Here is a 21,877-nt window from a genome sequence, read left to right on the forward strand (position 1 = left end):
TTCTTATGAAATGATAAAGCTACCCCTTTCATTATGTATGAGGTCAATTTTTTTTTATTGGAGTTAAAATTAACGTAGATATATGACCGAACCTAACCAACCCTACCTAACCTATCTTTATGGGTTAGGTTAGGTTAGGTAGCCGAAAAAGCTACGTTAGGTTAGGTTAGGTAGGTTAGGTAGTCGAAAAACAATTAATTCATGAAAACTTGGCTTATTAGGCAAATCGGGCCTTGCATAGTAGGCTGAGAAGTGCGTTCTGGCTACTAGGTACGACATATATATATATATAAATATATATATATATATATATATATTTATATATATATATATATATATATATATATATATATATATATATATATATATATATACAGTGGAACCTCTATTAACGAGTGGCTCTATTAACGAGTTTTTCCAGTAACGAGCAAGCCACTCGCAGCAAATTTGTCTCTATTGACGAGCTCGCCTCTATTAACGAGTGAAACCACATGGCGCTTCCTAGCGTCTCGCTGGTTCTCGCAAATTCTCGGACGCCTCCGACGCCAGTGTTGTTGTTGTATCTCACACGACAAGCATCCCTCTGGATTTATTTGAGCTTTTCTTTGGGTTTTTAGTGGTTTTGCGACTACAATTTGTAACACACGATGTCTCCAAAGAAGCTGCTTGCTAAAGATAGTGTTTTCAAGAGGAAGAAAGACACAATTATTATGGATTTCAAGAAGGAAATTATAGCAAAGCATGAGTGTGGTGTCTGTGTGATTGATCTCACAAGGAAGTATGGCAGGTCCTCATCAACAATTTACACCATTAGTAAGGGAATGAGGAGGTAAGGGAGGATGCTGCCTCTTCCACTGAGATCAGGGAAGTGTTTGGAATGTTTGAAAAGGTGAACGCATTCTTGGAAAAGCTGCCCTGATAAAGCAGTGACAACCCAGTGTGTGAAAATGTTTAATTAATTTATCACTTTGTGATAACACTTTATGAAAGTGTTATCACTTTCGCAGGTATATGTTGCTTGAACGTAACACACTTTTTTTCTCTTGAATGCACCCAAACACCGCGCTCAAGCATCATTTGAGCAAATATTTCTATAAAATCCAATTCTTATCCGATCGACTTGGGGATTGTATACATGTTTGCCATGAAATTTCCGTTTTCTTTAATAATCACATTGCCTATTTGAGAAAACGGCATTGTATTGTATCTTCGTGGTAAGACTATTATATTGTTGACACAACGAGTGTAATCAACGTAGTTTTTTATTTGGTGCTGGTCTAACGCATCCTTGTGTGACATTTGAAATGAAATTTGAGTGAAATTCCCAAGAAGAGAGAGTCCGCCTGACTCAGAGGTGGATTCTCCTTCCACACCAAAACCCCTCTCCTCCTTCCCACCTCTCCATCGTCTCCCTCAAGCCAGCAACTACTCTTCATAAGGTAAAGTAAATATTAAAACACTACAACAAAACATTTATATTTACATGTGCAGTATTATATTTACATAAAAAAAAGTCATACAAGTATGGATGTTTTTGGGAGTGGAATGGATTAAATTTATTTCCTTTATTTTAAATGGGGAAATTTGTTTCCAAAGACGAGTTTTCCAGGTAACGAGCTCGGTGCCAGAACAGATTAAACTCGTTAATAGAGGTTCTACTGTATATATATATATATATATATATATATATAATATATATAATATATATATATATATATATATATAAAGCTGCTATTAGGACAATATCCAACTCTGGCCCCAGACATCACTCGGTACCCTTACTCAAATCTCTGAATATGTTAGATATTAAGTCACTGCACATTCTCTCTTGTGTATTATACATATATAAAACGCTGAACTGTAATGCCAATCCTGACCTCAAAAGCTTCATTGAAGGTTGTAACAGAACCCATGAGCACCTCACCAGGAATAAATACAGTTTTGATATTCCTAGAGTACGACTTAATCAAACTAGAAATGCTCTACAAATCAAGGGACCCAGAATGTGGAATGACCTTCCCAACCATGTTAAAGACTGTACCTCTCTCAACCAGTTTAAGATAAAAACTAAACACTACCTAATAAATTCCCTGTAACCCACCTCACTCCTTTATTGTCAACCCATGTCTGTTATTTTATTATTATTATTTTTTTTAATCAACACTGTTTGTCAACCTATTGTATTTGTGCTGCTTTTTCAGTCATGTTCCCCCGTTTTTTTATCTTTATTTGTATTTGTTTTCAAAACTTTTTATTCTTTATGCTCAATTAGTATTAAGTTCTAGATATTAATGTTTTCTTGCCCGAAACGCATTGCGTAATAGTGGCTTTAGGCATTGTATGTACTAGCTCTATCTATATATCAATCCATTAATGTAACTTCACTTGTATGTATGTACCTTACCTGAATAAACATATTTATTTATTTATTTATTTATTTATTTATATATATATATGTATAGGTTTTTTTTTTTTTTAGTGAAAGGGTACCACCTCTGGTGCCAATGTGGGGACCCATAGCCTCGGAGAAGAAAATAAAAAGTATTCAGAGGAGACCTTGTGGTTTCTCACTGAACACTAATATTATCTTCTCCTACCACCCCCATTCTTTTGTATGTACACATATATATATATTTACTTTATTTGAACTTTGTTACAAAAAAGGAGTTACATATGGGTTACAAAGATGGTTGTCATAGGTTGTCGAGTTCCTCCAGCTCCTCAGATGGCGGGCAGGAACCCTGGATGCAGTGCGCATTTCCCCTCTGTATCGCCACACTGAGGCGCTGGAAAAGAAAGCTTGCAGCTCTCGGGTCCCTTGTTGTTTCAATGAGCCTAGTACCCAGTTCCTTCAAAAAACTGGTAGCACTTTTACCCCAGGCGCCGAGCGTCTCAGAAGCAATGGGGACAAAATTGTAGTGGTGATCCAGTTCTCTATACTTACGGGATTTGGCTGCTTCCCTGTGGGTGGCAGCGCCACCTGGTTGTGCAACACTGAGGTTAATGTAGGTGTTAGCCAGGGTTGATACGCACGTGTAGTCCCATACCAACTGCTTGCCATTCTTCCAGGGGTTCACTGTGATACCATCCGGGCGACCAATAAGAGCATCAGAGTTACGGGGCGTTAGGTAACGGGGCTCTCTTTCAGCTGGGCATCCAGCTGTGGTGAGGCTCCTCTTGATGATGTCGTTAACTTCACTGTGCCTCGAGTGCCATCCCCCTGTGCTTTGGCAGAGTAGGCCATGGTGACCGTACCTGTCAGCCACCACCTCGCCGCAAATACACCTATATCTGGTGTGGATTGGGGCAGCAAGGCGGAGGGCCACAGCAATTCGGAGGGCGTGTGGTGTGAGACGCGTGCCAGTTGCCGACATTGGGGTTGCTAACAGGAAATCCCCTGCATGTGGTGCTGCTACTGCTGTGAGGCGAGCAATGTCGTGTTGTGTTGTTGCAGCACCCAGGCACTCTGCAGCAACTTGGTCTACAATGGGACCATCCCAGCTGGATTGCTTGTGGGATTTTGGGGATGGTGGTTGAGGTGATTGGCCTGCACGAGAGGCCCACTCTGTGGCACAGCGTGTAAAATTGGGATCATGTACACCTGCCAGCTGATGTAAGTGGGCAGGTAGAATTTCCTTCACAAGGTCGTCGGATGCTGATAAGGAGGACAGGAAGGCTGGAACAGCGATTTGCGTTGCTGTTCGAACTCCGAGGCCCCCAAGTCTTACGGGAAGAGAGGCTTGTTTCCACTGTAGGTCATCGAGAGAGAGGTTAAGGGCTTTTTCTAGCATTGATTTCAGTAACCGGTCATACTCACTTAGTTTTTGGCTACTGTAAGATGGTGAACACCTCAGAAAGTAGGTTAACCTGGGGAGGGACAGACATCTGGTGATGAGGTAGAGTGCATCATGAGCATCAATATCCTCAATCCTCCCATCCATCCTCTTAAGGTCGGCGATTTTCTTATCAAGGACCTCATCGATGGCTTTCAACCCCAGGGGAGCTCCTAGGAGTGTGCTGTCTTCAGGTTTAGTTTTATGGATATTTGGCAGAAGACCCTCTATTCTCTCTACGATGCCCTGGTTGGAACATATTATTTCACATTTAGAAGGGTTCAGGGTGAGGCCTAAAACTGCACCTTGCTCCTGGATTTTTCTGATGTCCTCCAGGAGGGAGTCTTGGGAACCAGCTAGGGTACCATCATCCAAGAACCAGATGTTAAGCTCGCTGGACAGGACCTCTGTGACTTGTTTGATGACTAAGCAGAAAAGGAGAGGAGCGAGGGGGTCACCCTGTTGGACGCCTTCTCGCGAGTCAATTTCATGCTCGCCAAAAAGTAGCTTAAGATCCATACTGTAGCATGAATGTACAAAAGGGTAGAGGGAAGGGAAATGACTATGAACCGCACGGAGTACAGCATCCCTCCGCACCAAATTGAAGGCATTTTTGAAATCTAGCTTGATAAGGGCCTTTTCGTCTGTGATGTTGGCGATGAAGGCTCGAGCTGCATGGGCTGCCGCCTCACACCCTTGTGGAATGCCAAACCCGAGCTGTTTTGGCTTCAGCATGTTGGCCGCTGCATCACTAACTGTTCTTGCAGCTGCCTTTGCGACGAGACGCCGGAGAGAATTGCCCACAGCTATTGGCCTGATCCCTCCATCCTTTTTCTTTAGAGCACAGAGAGATGCTCCAAAAAAGATAGGTCTTATGGACGCTGGTATGTTGCCAGCTAGACATGTGTTGGTGAATCTGGTTAGTTCCACCAAGAGGTTCTTCGCAATGTCACCCAGTGCAGGGTTGAGCATTTGCTTGAGGTGGTTGGGTTTTAGTCCTGTGAACCCACCTGCTGATCCTGTAGGGAAGGACATGGCTGCTTTATGGACCACAGATTCAGCCACCCAGAGAGGTTCTGCTCCGGTAGCCCCCACTTGTACAATGTCGTCCTCACGCGGAGCCCTGGGTGGGTGTTTCTCCCTTAGGGCTTGAGCTGTTGCGGCATCTCTGTCGGCAATTGAGTCCTCACTGGTGATGACTCGTATTGCGCCAATAGTGTTTCCTTCTTCTATTTTCTTGGTGACTGATGTTCTGATTTTTGATGTCTCGGATATGGCACTGTTGCTCTTCCTGCCGTGGGTGTTTCTCGCGCGAGTGGGAAGGCGCACCTGGTTGTCCTCCCTGGGAAAATCATTTATAGCTTTGATGACTGAGGCAGCTAAGGTTTTGTCTCTCCTTGCAGGGGTGGCTAGACATATGTTGCCAAACATTAGGAGGTTGTGCCATGCTTGGGTCGTTCCAGGAGAGTCGTTGACCTTTCTCAGGAGGGCAGATAATTTGGCTGCTGCATGGGGGCGGGCTGCTTTAGGGATGTGTTGCAAGGTTCTGGCCGATGTTGCTTTGATAGCTTCTAATAAATTTTCTGTGGGAATGAAGGTCTGGGAGATGTTTTGCCTTACGGGCGGTGTGGGCTGTTGATTGGTGTTCTCCCTGGGAGGGCGCCCAGAACCCAAACACCTGGCTTCGTTGTGGTAATGAATGCGCACATTATCGTCACTCAACCGGATATAGCATACCCGGTCACACGTCTGACATCTACCTTGTCTACCCCTGTTTGATGGCTCATCTTGGCTTGGAGAAGCCTGGCTATCTGTTGGGAGCTGCGACATGGGCGGGCGCTGGGCTGGCGCTCGGCGGGCGCTGGGCGGGAAGGTGGACGGCGGGTGGAGACTGGAGGGTGGGCGGCGGTTGGAGGCTGGGGGGGTGATCAGCTGGCCGTGGCACTTACTACTCAGGTGAGTGGTAATACATATACACCTCTATACAAATACGTTTGCAAACTATATATATATATATATATATATATATATGTCGTACCTAATAGCCAGAACGCACTTCTCAGCCTACTATGCAAGGCCCGATTTGCCTAATAAGCCAAGTTTTCCTGAATTAATATATTTTTTCTATTTTTTTTCTTATGAAATGATAAAGCTACCCATTTCATTATGTGTGAGGTCAATTTTTTTTTATTGGAGTTAAAATTAACGTAGATATATGACCGAACCTAACCAACCCTACCTAACCTAACCTAACCTAACCTATCTCTATCGGTTAGGTTAGGTTAGGTAGCAGAAAAAGTTAGGTTAGGTTAGGTAGGTTAGGTAGTCGAAAAAACATTAATTCATGAAAACTTGGCTTATTAGGCAAATTGGGCCATGCATAGTTGGCTGAGAAGTGCGTTCTGGCTATTAGGTACGACATATATATATATATATATATATATATATATATATATATATATATATATATATATATATATATACCTATACATATATATTATATATATATATATATATATATATATATACAGTATATATATATATATATATATATTAGTATATTTTGGTAGCAGTCTTTCCTGTAGACATATATTATTAAATATGACCGAAAAAGTAAGATTAATAATTCTAACACGAATTTTCTCAATCTTTCGTACATTACGCTTCACTGTTGGAGGTAAATCAAAAATCACTTCTCCAAAATTCATTTTTATTTCTAGTCTGACGCGACACGGGCGCGTTTCGTAAAACTTATTACATTTTCAAAGACTTCACAAATACACAACTGATTAGAACGTATCTCTGATTTTATATCTACATTTGAGTGAGGTGGGAAGGGTGATGTGGCATTAACACAAGACAGAACAGGAGGGGATATTAATAGGGTATTAAAAGTATCAACACAAGACAGAACAGAAACAATGGGTATTGAATAGAAGTGTTTGTAGAAAGTCTATTGGTCCATATTTCTTGATGCTTCTATATTGGAGCGGAGTCTTGAGGTGGGTAGAATATAGTTGTGCAATAATTGGCTGTTGATTGCTGGTGTTGACTTCTTGATGTGTAGTGCCTCGCAAACGTCAAGCCGCCTGCTATCGCTGTATCTATCGATGATTTCTGTGTTGTTTACTAGGATTTCTCTGGCGATGGTTTGGTTATGGGAAGAGATTATATGTTCCTTAATGGAGCCCTGTTGCTTATGCATCGTTAAACGCCTAGAAAGAGATGTTGTTGTCTTGCCTATATACTGGGTTTTTTGGAGCTTACAGTCCCCAAGTGGGCATTTGAAGGCATAGACGACATTAGTCTCTTTTAAAGCGTTCTGTTTTGTGTCTGGAGAGTTTCTCATGAGTAGGCTGGCCGTTTTTCTGGTTTTATAGTAAATCGTCAGTTGTATCCTCTGATTTTTGTCTGTAGGGATAACGTTTCTATTAACAATATCTTTCAGGACCCTTTCCTCCGTTTTATGAGCTGTGGAAAAGAAGTTCCTGTAAAATAGTCTAATAGGGGGTATAGGTGTTGTGTTAGTTGTCTCTTCAGAGGTTGCATGGCTTTTCACTTTCCTTCTTATGATGTCTTCGATGAAACCATTGGAGAAGCCGTTATTGACTAGGACCTGCCTTACCCTACAGAGTTCTTCGTCGACTTGCTTCCATTCTGAGCTGTGGCTGAGAGCACGGTCGACGTATGCGTTAACAACACTCCTCTTGTACCTGTCAGGGCAGTCGCTGTTGGCATTTAGGCACATTCCTATGTTTGTTTCCTTAGTGTAGACTGCAGTGTGGAAACCTCCGCCCTTTTCCATGACTGTTACATCTAGAAAAGGCAGCTTCCCATCCTTTTCCGTCTCGTAAGTGAAACGCAGCACGGAACTCTGCTCAAATGCCTCCTTCAGCTTCTGCAGATGTCTGACATCAGGTACCTGTGTAAAAATGTCGTCAACATACCTGCAGTATATGGCCGGTTTCAAGTTCATGTCGACTAAGACTTTTTGCTCGATGGTACCCATGTAGAAGTTTGCAAACAGGACACCTAGGGGAGAACCCATGGCGACCCCATCTACTTGCTTATACATGTGCCCATCCGGGCTCAAGAAGGGTGCCTCTTTAGTACAAGCTTGGAGTAGTTTCCTCAGAATACTTTCTGGCATGTCAAGAGGAGTACAGGCTGGATCACGATACGCCAAGAAATCCGGACTCCACCTGCCAAAGATCATTGGGGAATATAAACCTGGATATGCGTATGGAAATGTCAAGACGCACAAGCCTGGAAACCCACTTCGGCCAATCATTAGCCAGATACCCACACCCACGTACAGACTGGCAAAGCGACTCAACGGCCTGCTGACTCCTTATGTTCCTTGCGCCTTCAGCCTAAAGTCTCCAAAGGAATTTGTGGACTTACTGCGGGGCACACGGGCCACAGGGATAAGAGCCTCGTTGGACGTAGAATCGCTGTTTACCAACGTACCTGTGGACGAGACAATCGGAATGATAGCCGACAGAGTGTATCGTGATCCAGCCTGTACTCCTCTTGACATGCCAGAAAGTATTCTGAGGAAACTACTCCAAGCTTGTACTAAAGAGGCACCCTTCTTGAGCCCGGATGGGCACATGTATAAGCAAGTAGATGGGGTCGCCATGGGTTCTCCCCTAGGTGTCCTGTTTGCAAACTTCTACATGGGTACCATCGAGCAAAAAGTCTTAGTCGACATGAACTTGAAACCGGCCATATACTGCAGGTATGTTGACGACATTTTTACACAGGTACCTGATGTCAGACATCTGCAGAAGCTGAAGGAGGCATTTGAGCAGAGTTCCGTGCTGCGTTTCACTTACGAGACGGAAAAGGATGGGAAGCTGCCTTTTCTAGATGTAACAGTCATGGAAAAGGGCGGAGGTTTCCACACTGCAGTCTACACTAAGGAAACAAACATAGGAATGTGCCTAAATGCCAACAGCGACTGCCCTGACAGGTACAAGAGGAGTGTTGTTAACGCATACGTCGACCGTGCTCTCAGCCACAGCTCAGAATGGAAGCAAGTCGACGAAGAACTCTGTAGGGTAAGGCAGGTCCTAGTCAATAACGGCTTCTCCAATGGTTTCATCGAAGACATCATAAGAAGGAAAGTGAAAAGCCATGCAACCTCTGAAGAGACAACTAACACAACACCTATACCCCCTATTAGACTATTTTACAGGAACTTCTTTTCCACAGCTCATAAAACGGAGGAAAGGGTCCTGAAAGATATTGTTAATAGAAACGTTATCCCTACAGACAAAAATCAGAGGATACAACTGACGATTTACTATAAAACCAGAAAAACGGCCAGCCTACTCATGAGAAACTCTCCAGACACAAAACAGAACGCTTTAAAAGAGACTAATGTCGTCTATGCCTTCAAATGCCCACTTGGGGACTGTAAGCTCCAAAAAACCCAGTATATAGGCAAGACAACAACATCTCTTTCTAGGCGTTTAACGATGCATAAGCAACAGGGCTCCATTAAGGAACATATAATCTCTTCCCATAACCAAACCATCGCCAGAGAAATCCTAGTAAACAACACAGAAATCATCGATAGATACAGCGATAGCCGGCGGCTTGACGTTTGCGAGGCACTACACATCAAGAAGTCAACACCAGCAATCAGCAGCCAATTATTGCACAACTATATTCTACCCACCTCAAGACTCCGCTCCAATATAGAAGCATCAAGAAATATGGACCAATAGGCTTTCTACAAACACTTCTATTCAATACCCATTGTTTCTGTTCTGTCTTGTGTTGATACTTTTAATACCCTATTAATATCCCCTCCTGTTCTGTCTTGTGTTAATGCCACATCACCCTTCCCACCTCACTCAAATGTAGATATAAAATCAGAGATACGTTCTAATCAGTTGTGTATTTGTGAAGTCTTTGAAAATGTAATAAGTTTTACGAAACGCGCCCGTGTCGCGTCAGACTAGAAATAAAAATGAATTTTGGAGAAGTGATTTTTGATTTACCTCCAACAGTGAAGCGTAATGTACGAAAGATTGAGAAAATTCGTGTTAGAATTATTAATCTTACTTTTTCGGTCATATTTAATAATATATATATATATATATATATAGCGTCAAAAAATTATTTGCTTAGCTAAACGAACTAGAGGGTTCAGTTCCTGAACCGATTATGTGCCTCTGTAATCCTTTACACCACCGCCCATGGGATGGGTATGGGGTGCATAATAAAGAAAGAAATTGAATTGAACAGAGTGGTAGACGGTTGGAACAAATTAGGTGAGAAGGTGGTGGAGACCAAAACCGTCCGTAGTTTCAAAGCGTTATATGACAGAGTGCTGGGAAGACGGGACACCACGAGTGTAGCTCTCATCCTGTAACTACACTTAGGTAATTACAGCTCAGCTGTGTCGTGACACAACCCGTTCTCGCAAATTTAATAAGTCAATATTGACTTATTAATATGTGCATAGGTGACATACTTAACATAATAGATACCCTTAAAAAGATTCATAGAAAACACCGACCTTACCTAACCTTGTTAGTATCTTAAGATAAGCATCTTATTGCTTCGTAATTACAATTATTACCTAACCTATAATAGGTATAGGTTAAGTAATAATTGTAATTACGAAGCAAGAAGATGCTTATCTTAAGATACTAACAAGGTTAGGTAAGGTCAGTGTTTTCTATGAATCTTTTTAAGGGTATCTATTATGTTTAGAATATCACCTATGCACGTAGTTAATAAGTCAATATTGACTTATTAAATTTGCGAGAACGGGTTGCATGACACGGTGGTGTCTCTGTTTTGCAGGTGAGATTGTACTGTCTGGCGACTCTGTCGGCTGGGTGCTAGTTTTCACTGTTTAGTGGGGTACTCGCCTAGTTGTGCTTGCAGGGAGTGCAAGCTCTTTGGTCCCGCCTCTCAACTGTCAATCATCAGGTGTACATCTTCCTGAGCCTACTGGGTTCTATCTTCTCTACATTTGAGACTGTGTATGGAGTCGCCCCCTTTTTCGACGCCTGGGTCTTTTCTCGATCTTTGGACACTCCATCGTTCCCCCGGTCCGTGTTTGTGTCTTTCTTCCTTGACTTGGGGTCTCTGGTCTCTGGACACTCCTTCCTTGCCTATTTTCAGTGCCTGGGTGCACCCTGATAGCCATGGTGTCCCTCTGTGTATGTGCGACCTCCCACACCACACGTTGTGGGTAGTCGTGTACTTTGCGTTACCGGCTGCTACCTGGTCATTATTCCGGTCTTTTCCTTGCCTATTTCTGTTTTTCTTCCCTTCTAAGCTACACAAGGCTGTGTATCTTGGTCGGTGCTTATTGGCTATTCTGTTAGGTACTGTGATGGGCGTCTGTCCATGTTCAGTTCCCCAATTTTAGACTGCCCTAGTGTTCAGTTTTGGTACTGAGTTCACTTTTTCCTTGTTCTCCCTTGTTGCAAGGTCTGTGGGAGGTTGTGGACTTCTGGTCAACTGCTCCTGCTCTCCTGGTTCCTTTTTTCTTGGGACAGGGGCAGCTTGGATTCCGGTCCTGGCTCCGGCTTTTCTTTCTTTTTCCGGTACGCTTTTTTGTTTCTTTTTTTTTTCTTGCGGTACACATCCTGAGTAGTTGTCCTCCTGTATACCTCTGTGACACGTGCCTCGTTCTTAATCTGCTGGAGCTGGTTGTGCTGCTCCTTATGGTTGCGGGGTCACTGCTTTTCGCTTCGCGTCTCGTGTTTTAGTTCGTGGGGCTCGGTTTCCTTGTTGACCTTTGCCTGGGCCCTGGATCTTTGGTGTTTGGCCTTGTTGGTCCTTCCGGGGTCCTGAGGGGGAAGGTGTGTTCCTTCCGGACGAGACGTTATGCTCGTCCCGGTTGGTTCCTTTTCGGCTCGCCGGGATTGGGTTCCTGGTTCCCTAGTGGCCGTTCCTTCTCGTTTTTGCCAGCCTTGGTTGGGGGCTCTGCTTTCCTCGGTTCGGATCCTGAGGGGCTGCCCGTGGCTCCGCGTCTTTTTGTGGATCAGTTCAGCCCTATATGGGGCTGGTTCGTTCTTCCCCTAGAGTCTTCGCGTCTGGGGGGTTTTGTCTCATGTTCTTGTCACTTGTGGGGGCACTGGTGGCTTCGTTGGTCTCCTGCCTGTGTGCTTCATCACGACGGCAGTGTGTGGTTTCCTGGCGGTCCTTCTGGTTTTCCTATCACTGCAAAGGGTTCTCTGATGTCTTGTCTTTCCCTTCGCGGTTGCTCCGGGACCATCTTCTGGTGCATTGTACTATTGCCTCATATTGGGTGGCGCTGGCGGAGCCGCTCCAGCTTGCGTTCGCCATTGCTGTTTCTTCTGCTCCATTTCGCTTAGTGTCTTGGGCTTAATTTCACCTCAGGCCTGATCTTGCGCTTCTGGTGCTGTCCTGGTCATTGGCCCGGGGTGGTCTATTTTCTTTTTCTCCTTGGTTTGTCGTGATCACTTCATTTCTGGTGTATTTTTGTTTTTCAGGTCTAATTCTGTTGGTGTTGATCTCTAGGGGTTGTGTCGGGGAGTTTCCTGCTCTCCTCTGGTGCCCGTGTTTTTCTGCCTCATTGGTCCTCGTGGTAGGTTGTTCTTTTGATGCAGTCTCCTTCTTCTTGGGTGATGTTTGGGTCTGCTGCTTCCTGAGGGGTCCTTGGGTTGCTGCTTTGTTGGTCAGGCGGGGGTGCTTTCTTTTGTTGTTCGGTTGTGGCTCTTTGCTGTTCTCTGCGTGTCTTGGTCTCTGGGGCTGTGGACGTGATTTGGTTTGCCCGGATTCCCTTACTTCCCTCCTTCCTGTTCTGGGGTTTGGGTCTCCCGGGTCATTAGCAAGGTCTTTTCTTTTAGTCTGTGGTCTTGTTTTTATGTTAGGGCGAGTGGCGTCTGCCTCCTGGATCCTTCCCTCTTTTCTTGATCTGTGGTGAGGTAGTTCCGGGGAGCCGACAGGGCTTCCCCCAGAAATCCAGCGTTGAATGTAATGAAACGCCATTTTCTGGGTGAGTTTTGAAGGCTCCCCGGCATCCCTCCCTCCTTCCCTCCCCATTCGACGGTGTTTTTCTCTCTTTTTGACATCCAGCCTAAGAACTGAAGGTTGGGTGGCCGGCGGGTGTGTCTGGGGCTCCCCCTTCCACCTCCCGGGGAAGGGGGAGTTGTGCAAACAGTGGCGCAGCGACATGTCATGCTAGTTTGCTAATTTTCGTTTGGGGAGTTCTGTCCACTTGTTCGGCCTTCGGTCGCAATAGTTTTACCAGAATAGGGATCGACTTTGTTTTGGGGCGCCTACCTTTCTGGGTGCCTGTCCCAGTTGATGGTAGACATAGAATACTCCCAACCACAGGTGGGGGGGGGGGGTCTCTATAGGCCATTGCTCCTCGGCCCCCCCCTCTAGAGAGGCACAAGTTCTGGCTCGTGGTCCCAGGTAGGCAAGAACTCCATGCATTGACTGATGCCAGAAAGATATACATATCCATTCAGCCTGGATAGCTCCGGGGAGCCTCTGGGATTTGCCCAGAAAATGGCATTTCATTACATTCAGCGCTGGTTTTTTGAGGGTCGCGATTCATTTTGTTACAGGAAGCTGGTACAGCACATGTGGTCTTGGGCTGTGTTGGATTCATTGCTGTTTCACTCCTCTAGGCACTTGACAAGACCACTTACAGAAATCCCTGTCATGATGTGATATATCTAAATATTTTATTCATTAACTTATACTCATTGGTTCTTGTTGTAGGGTTCATTATTATGATGATTTATAATTCCCTTCTGATAACTTTGATTTGTGTTATTTCAGATATCATATAGGGAACCAAGTTGAATAAAGCTAGAAAAACCAAATTCAAGTATCACTTTATCACCATTCAGTTCGTCTAGATACTTGACCGGACCATTTACAAACATCTCTGTTACGATGGAGATAAAAATCTTGAGACTCTGGCAGATGAATTATATGAGAGCCGGTTATAAGAGCATCCAAGGGTATTGCAGCAAAAAATACATTTCTTTAAGTTAAACATACAGTAGTATTCTACCCTATTTACTAATAATGGTCGATGATGTTTTTTTGTTTTTCAGTATTCGTGCGTTTTGTCTCAATTTAAATGTCCTGCATTCAATGGCTCGAGTGCACATTGCATCGCAGTGAGTCGCCGTTGTGATGGGACGCCTGACTGTAAAGGAGAATTTGATGAAAAAGATTGTCCAGCCCCATCTTGTTCAGCAGATTGGTTTTCATGTAATAACACACAGTGTATACCCAAGGTTAGTACTTTTGATTTTATCTATAAACATCTCTCTTGTTGTTTTCAAAACATGGCCCAACCCTCTCAGCCTATAATGCATTTCCTCGTTGTCGGTGATAGTAAGCCTGTATTTCGGCTTATCAACTTTCCACTAGACCAACTACTGACCTTTCCCTGGATGTAACAGTCAACAGTTGCCTAACTCCCGAGGGCCTATTTTCTGCTAGGTGAACAGAGGCATCAGAATTGAAACATGCCCAGCAGACTGTTGTACAGTGGGAATTGAATGTGAATACCGTACCTTGGTTGTGAGATGACGATGTCAATCACTGCATAATATACTGTATGGTATGTATGTATGTATGTATGTATGTATGTATGTATGTATGTATGTATGTGTATGTATGTGTATGTATGTAATGTATGTACTGTATTCACCTAGTTGTGCTTGCAAGAGTTGAGCTCTACTCTTTTGGCCCACTTCTGAACTCTCAATCAACTGTTACTAATATTTTTTTTTTCCACATACACACACACACACACCCCCAGGAAGCAGCCCGTAACAGCTATCTAACTCCCAGGTACCTCTTTACTGCTAGGTAACAGTGGCATCAGGGTGAGAGAAACTGCCCATTTGTTTCTGCCGGCCCCAGGAATCGAACCCCGGTCCATATGACTACATATCAAGCATGCTGTCCATCCAGCCACCGGCCCATTAGGGCCGTATGTATGTATGTATGTATGTATGTATGTATGTATGTATGTATGTATGTATGTACATACATGTGTAAATAAAGCAAGAGACAATTAAAATAATTAGACAAAGTTATTCCTGTGGGTCACCTCTCATTTCTACTGAAAAAATGCAACTTTTCCGGCCCACTACAACTAAATGACAAGAGATAGAGATTTTTAATTTGGGTTGTTGTCCTTCCTAGATGTTAATTAACAATGTCAAAAGAACAAATAATTTTTTCAGAGCCATTTATTGTGTGCGTGCTGTTTGCGCACACAATAAATGGGTGCTGTTTGGTAAAATTGTTTGCACAGCCTTGTCTAAGCATTTCTTGCGATCAATTGATCAGAATGGCTGTTGCTTATAGTATCCTACAGGCCCTCTCACAGGCTGCGTCTTTAATCCTGCAGTCGTAAAATACGTCATCGAACACACTTCTTTGTGTTTTATTTAAACTTTCCTTTGTACATTGTTAGTTGAAGCTATTTCCTTCTTACAGCATTTGTAATGACTATTTCACCAACCCATAATGTTACTTTTATTTTGATTTATATTTTAAAGCAATATTTTGTTATAATAAAGGTGGATTCTGCAGGTGTGGGTGTGTGATGGAGAGCAGGATTGTTCCGACCACTCTGATGAGATGCCAGAGTGCAGCACGCGACAGTGTCCGCCAGAGAATTTTAGGTTAGTTTTCTTTCAGAATTATGTTTTCTTGTTTATTTTCAAATTTGTTCAACATATGTTAATGACTTAGCTTGAGTTTGTTTACATTAACCCTAAAGTATAATTGATATCTAAGTGTGCCATGTGATTATTAAGTCAGTCACGCTGTTTGTGCTAGCTTGTGAGCCCACATTGCTATGTAAAGAAACATTAGAGGGAAGGAAGGAAGGAATCTCTGTGTTGAGGCAGTACTTCGGACAGTTGTGCCCAGCTTTCCCAGCAGGGCTGGTCGCTTCGGGTGACTCGTCTGCTGAGTTCTCGGGGTTTGGCTCTCCTGGCCGTTTACGTTCGGGGGTATCTAATGTCCTGGTGGACAGCGTGTCCCAGTTCATTCCCCTGTCCATGGAATGGACGGTTGACGCCAACTCAATCAATTGGCTCTGCCAGACATTCGGGCCTCCGGAAGTGGATCTCTTCGTGTCGGTGTGGTCGAGACATCTCCTGGTTTACGTGCCGCTCTTTCATGACTGCGAGGCTGTCGGGGTCGACGCCTTGAGGCAGGACTGGGTGAGGTGTGCTTACCCATACCTATTTCTCCTGGTTCAGCTGTTGCTCCAGATCCTGGCTCACTTGGAGACTTACCAGGGGTGAGTTGTCCTTCGGGCGCCTTGGTGGTCGGCCCAGCCTTGGTTTAAAATGCTGCTTGCTCAGTGTCCGAACCCAAGGGTCTTTCTGCGGCTCTGCCTCTTTCAGCAGATCGGTACAGCCCGGTATGAGGCTAGTTCATTCTTCTCCTCGAGTTTTCATGTCTGGATTTTCTGACTCGAGTCCATCATCACTTGTATGGAGCACAGGTGGCTTCATTGTTGGTCACCCACCTGTATGCTTTGTCTCGGCGGCAGTATGAAGTGTCCTGGTGGTCCTTCTGGTTTTCCTACCATTGCGTAGGTGTACTTCAGTCTCTAATAAGGTTGTCTTGTTGTTGTGAATCATGGACAGAGCCATCACATTTATATGTTATGGTATGCCAGTCAAAGACCTCCCACATAAATATATGTTATGATGAGATCCCGGTCAATGCCCCCATTTCACTGTTAAGAGACATGGACAAGAACCTCATATTAATGTAAAAGAGGGAGTAACCTTCAGCATCACTGGAAAACGTAGCCTGGCCGTTAATAATCAATTGCTCTATGAATTAATCCGTTCCGGTAAACATATTCCAGTTTACTGGGCATTAATATAAATCCACATAACATTAATAACTGAAGTATTCTACTAACTCTCACGCTATTTCTTTATATCCAGCTTCTCGTCAGCTGGGCATGATCAAACAACAGGTCTGGAAACGGCATCAATCAGCACTAGCTGACACCAGGCTTTATTCTGGCGCAGTGGAACACTAGCGCCTATATGCTGCTAATACCAATACAGGGTGGTGGTGTCATAACCAGTAACACATGAGGTATGAGGAAACAATATCACCTACAGCACAATGACATTACTTAAGTTTCTCAGAATATTACCTCACAAAGGCACATAAAAACCTCTACCACCCAGTATACATGATGAACAACAGTAGAAAATGATCCATGGTATAAACACTGTTACATGACAGTTAATCTCGATGTCACAGTACAGAAATAAGGTTACAAATCCCGGACAGAGATGCCACAGATGCGCTCGCCTGGGATGGTCAGAGAGTATTGACTGCCCTTAGCCAAGCTGGCCGGGGTGGACGACACTGTATCCACCTCCATGAGTCAACTAACCCTCAACTTTCAAATAACCTCAAGCTCATTTACAGACATAACTCGATCATGAACTTCTAATTTAATATACAACAAAGTAATGATTATAAGACACAACCTTACATAATAATACATAATAAGAATTCAGTACATTAAAGAATTTATCATGATATAAAAATATGTACACAAAGAATTCGTATTGGTCAGACATGGTAACACTGGCGCGAGATGGTACTTCAAAGGGGGAAGAGGGGAGGATTAAGGGAGGATTCAAGACATCGGCCAACCGTTAATACATATGTATAAAGGAATACCAAAATAAAGTAGATATATACACCATGTGTATCAAAAGCTTGTCTGGGTGGTATACATTTCACAGTACAGTACCATAATTTCAGTAAATTTCATAACAAGAGGACAATGCAGGAAACAACAATGAAATGGCAATTACACAGTATACATGTGAATAATACATCCAAGACCTAAATGTATACATTCTCCATCATGGTCCACATAATGTTACCTATACAGCATTTATGTAGCATTACATACAATAAGCACACAAGGATGTTTTTCAAGCTAACATGACATTAGGCTACTGCTATACACTAGACTTCTAATATATATCCACAATTACATGGCATACAACTTTGATACAGAAATATATTTGACTTGGTTAAGTATGACATATATTGACAATACACAAATTAATAACAATATACTGTCAAAGAAGATTAGATGATAATTACAATATTCGTGATACTAGGCTATGGTCATAACACTTGTCCTTCCTTTCGTGGTTGTTCCAGAACCGTCATCTTATGCCAAATACAGGGGTACCTCGGTTTAAGAATTTAATCCTTTCCTGGAGACAGTTCGAAACCCGAAAATTCATAAACCGAAGCGAATTTCCCCATAAAAAATAATGGGAAATGAATTAATCCGTTCCTGACTCCCCAAAAACTTCACTTCAATCTAAATTTTATACCTAATTCACCCATATCTTAACTACAAAAGTATGTTCAAGTTATTACTTACCTTTGCTGGGGACTCCTGTTGGCGCATGGAAGATGGTGAGAAGGGGGGAGGGGGAGAGGTGTTACTGTTTGGAAGGGCAATCCCCTTCCATTATAACATCAGGCAGTGATAACTTTTCTGGGGTGCACTCTCTGGCACGTTTTGCCTGCATACCACTAGGACCTGCTTGTGGCTCACTGCTTGCTTGTCTTACTAAGAATCTGTCAAAAGACACTTGTTTTTCCCTACATTTGAACACTTGTCTGTAGTAAGACATCACATTGTCATTTAAAAGGTCAATGCAACGGCCTGCTACAGCTTTATCTGGGTTAGTTTTTCAACAAAACTTTGCAGTTCTTCCCATACTTCACGCATTTTCTTAATGAGGAAGGGATATCCTCTACTGCCTCTACTCACAACTATTTTCTTGGGTTGAACCTTACCACTGGCTTTCTTGGGACCCATGGCAAAATATATAATAACAACTTTTATGCTCAAATGGCCAAAAATCTGACAAAAAACTGTAAATTCTTGTGAAGAATTCAGGCGGGATAGTCACTGGGTGCAAGGCACTGGTAAACTGAGGCGCGATCGCCGTGCCACCGCACACTAGGTCGACTGTACGCCTATCAACAAACTCGTATCCCAATTCAAATTTTCCGAACAAATTGGGCTCATAACCCGAAAAGTTTGTGAACAGGGACGTTCGTAACCCGAGGTACCACTGTACTTATATCGTGCAGCACTGGCGGAGCCACTGCAGCTTGCATTTGGTATTGATGTTACTTCCGGTCCGTTCCGCAAGATGTCTCGGACGTTGTTTCGCCTCTGGCCTGCTCGTCCGTCTCCTGAGCTGTCCTGGTCGTTGGACCGGGTGCTCTTTTCTCTCTCCTCCTCGGTTTGTCATGGGCCCTTCGGTTCAGGATTGTTTTTTCTACAGCTCTCTCTTTCCTGTTGGCATTGGCCTCTGGGGGGTCGGGTTGGGAAGCTTCATGCTCTCCAATGATGCAAGGGTTTTTCTGCTAGTTTGGTCCTGGTGGTAGATTTGTTCGTTTGCAGCCGTCTCCTTCTTTTCTGGTGTTGTTTGGGTCTGCTGCTGTCCGGAGAGGTCTATGAGTTGTTGATACTTGGTTGGTCAGGCCTGGGGTGCATCATGTGTAGTTCAGTTGCGGCTCTCCGCTGTGATCTGTGCGTTATGGCCTCTGTGGCCGTGGATGTGCTTTGGGTTGCCCAGGTTCCCTTCTTTCCTTCCTGTTTCAGGGTTCGGGTCTTCTGGGTCGTCCTCAGGGTTCTTTGGTTTTGCCGGTTGTCTTGATTTTGAGTTTAGGGTGCGTGGCATCTGCCTCTGGACCCTTCTCTCTTTTTCCTTATCTTTTCTACCAGGGAGCTACCGGAGCTCCCCGGTAGAAAACTGGAGCTCACCACAGAAAACCAGAATTGAATGTAATGAAATGCCATTTTCTGGGTGAAACCTGGAGGCTCCCCAGCATCCCTCCCTCTCTCCAGTTGGCGGTGTTTTTCGCATGTTTTTGACATCCAGCCAAAGAACTGCCAGTTGGATTTCTGGCGCGAGGGTCTGGGGTTCCCTTTTCCATCTCCCGGGGAGGGGGGGGGGGGGGGGGAATTGCGCAGACAGCGGCGTGGCAACATGACGACGGCATGCTCATTTGCTAATTTTCATTTGGGAAGTTCTGTCCACTTGTTTGGCTTTTGATAGCAATATTTTCACCAGAATAGGGGGTTTGTTTTGAGGCGCTTACCTTTCTGGGTACCAGACCAGGCAGATGGCAGACATAGAATGCTCCCAACCACACAGGGTTTCTATAGGCCATTGCTCCTCGTACCACGCTTGAGGTGGCCAGGTTCTGGCTCGTGGTACCCGGTAGGCAAGAACTCCATGCACTTTGAATGATGCCAGAATGCTAATAGATACATAGCAGACTGGATAGCTCTAGGAAGCCTCCAAGTTGCACCCAGAAAATGGTATTTCATTACATTCAATGCTGGTTTTCTGTGGGGAGCCCCTTCGGCTCCCTGGAGCTATCTAACCAAAGATAAGAAAAAGAGGAACATACCCAGGAGGCGGCTGCCACTCGTTCCTCAACTTGAAATCGAGTTGAGGAACCCAAAGCAATACACGAGCGCCCAGGACCAGGAATGTTTACCAAATAATGTGTGGCCAGGACCCTGTTCGGGTCCTGGCAGCAGTTAGCATCAAACTTTCGAATGTCATGGTCTCGAGGATAAGCCACAGGCTGGGTAGACTTAATAACCCTTCGGACAACCTGGAAGACCCAAGCCTTGGAACAGGGAACAAGGAAAACTGGTTCAACCCAAAGTGCATCTCTTGCCACAGAAGCCGAGGCGCGCAGATAATGGCAAAGTGCCGCAACCGAACACAACACATGATGCACCCCCGGCCTGACCAACTAAGCATCAATGACCCAAGGACCTCTCCGGAAAGCAGTCATCTCATTCTTCTCCAGAAAAGGCTGCAAATGAACAAACTGCTGACCAGGACCGAACTAGCAGAAACCCCTATCCCGGAGGAGAGCATGAATCTTGCCAAGCCAACCCCCAGAGGCCAGTGCCAACAGAAAGAGAGCCTTGGAAAAACTTTTGGACCAAAAGGGCCACCACTAACCAAGGAGAGGAGAGAGATAGGAGAGCACCCTGTCTGATGACCAGGACGGCATAGGCAGTGCACGAGTAGACCGGAGGTGAAACAAAGCAGGAGAACGCTTACAGAACGGGGCAAAAGTGACATCCACCCCGAATGCGAGCTGGAGCGGCTTCACCAGTGCCACACGATACGAGGCAACAGTATTAGGCATTAAATGACTGTTCTGAAAAAGCCGAGAAAGAAAGGGCAAGACAACCTGACAGGAAATAGAAGACAACCTACGAAGAGAGAGAAAATGGCAGAAAGAACACCAGGAAACTTCATACTGTTGCCGAGACGAAGCTCTCGGGTGGGACACCATCAACAAAGCCACCTGATCACCATACAAATGGTGATAAACCCGCGTCAAAGAGACCAGATGCGAAGAGCAGAGGAGACCAAACCAGCCGTGTACTGGACAGGTCTGACCCGCTGGAAATGGCGGAGCCGAGGAAAACACCCTGGGTCGGACACCCAAGTGCACTTACTCCGAGATTACCTGACTGAGCACAGGGGAAGAAGCCTGCCCCGGCAGATCCAACCCCTCCCCTCTGAAGTTGGACGACTTCTCCGTCGCCACAGACCAGAGGAGATACCCACAAATCGTGGGACCAGGCATGAGCAAACAGCATGAGCCTCCCCCTCCATAAACTGGACAACCTGCGAAAGGGCCAACGCCCCTTACAAGAACCCTGCCGACAAGCAGAACACTCATTGCATTGACCAGATGACGCTGGCTCCGAAGGAAGTGCCGGCTCAGAAAGTGGCACCAATGGCCCACCCTAACGAAAGTGTGGTGGACAACTGGATGAAGCTGCTTGAAGAAACTGCGACAGCAGTTTCCGCAAGTAGCAATGGACAAAACAACAAAAGGAAACCTAAGAGCCAGGGCTCAGGCGGATTCTAAAGAAACAGCGAGTACAGCCTGTTGGCATGTGAGGCAAGAAGCACAGAGCAGACACTGCCTCCTTGAGAATC

General features: G+C 44.5%; 1 protein-coding gene across 1 annotated transcript in view; it reads left to right on the forward strand.

Annotated features, from left to right (window-relative positions):
* LRP1 (LDL receptor protein 1) overlaps positions 1-21,877 on the forward strand; it is a 704,914-nt gene that overhangs the window by 601,466 nt on the left and 81,571 nt on the right. The window contains exons 53-54 of the mRNA XM_069324493.1: positions 13,901-14,086; positions 15,399-15,490. Coding sequence (XP_069180594.1) covers positions 13,901-14,086; positions 15,399-15,490 — 278 coding nt within the window. The remainder of the gene's footprint in view (positions 1-13,900; positions 14,087-15,398; positions 15,491-21,877) is intronic.

The sequence above is a fragment of the Procambarus clarkii genome, chromosome 14, assembly GCF_040958095.1.
Source record: "Procambarus clarkii isolate CNS0578487 chromosome 14, FALCON_Pclarkii_2.0, whole genome shotgun sequence".
Taxonomy (NCBI): domain Eukaryota; kingdom Metazoa; phylum Arthropoda; class Malacostraca; order Decapoda; family Cambaridae; genus Procambarus; species Procambarus clarkii.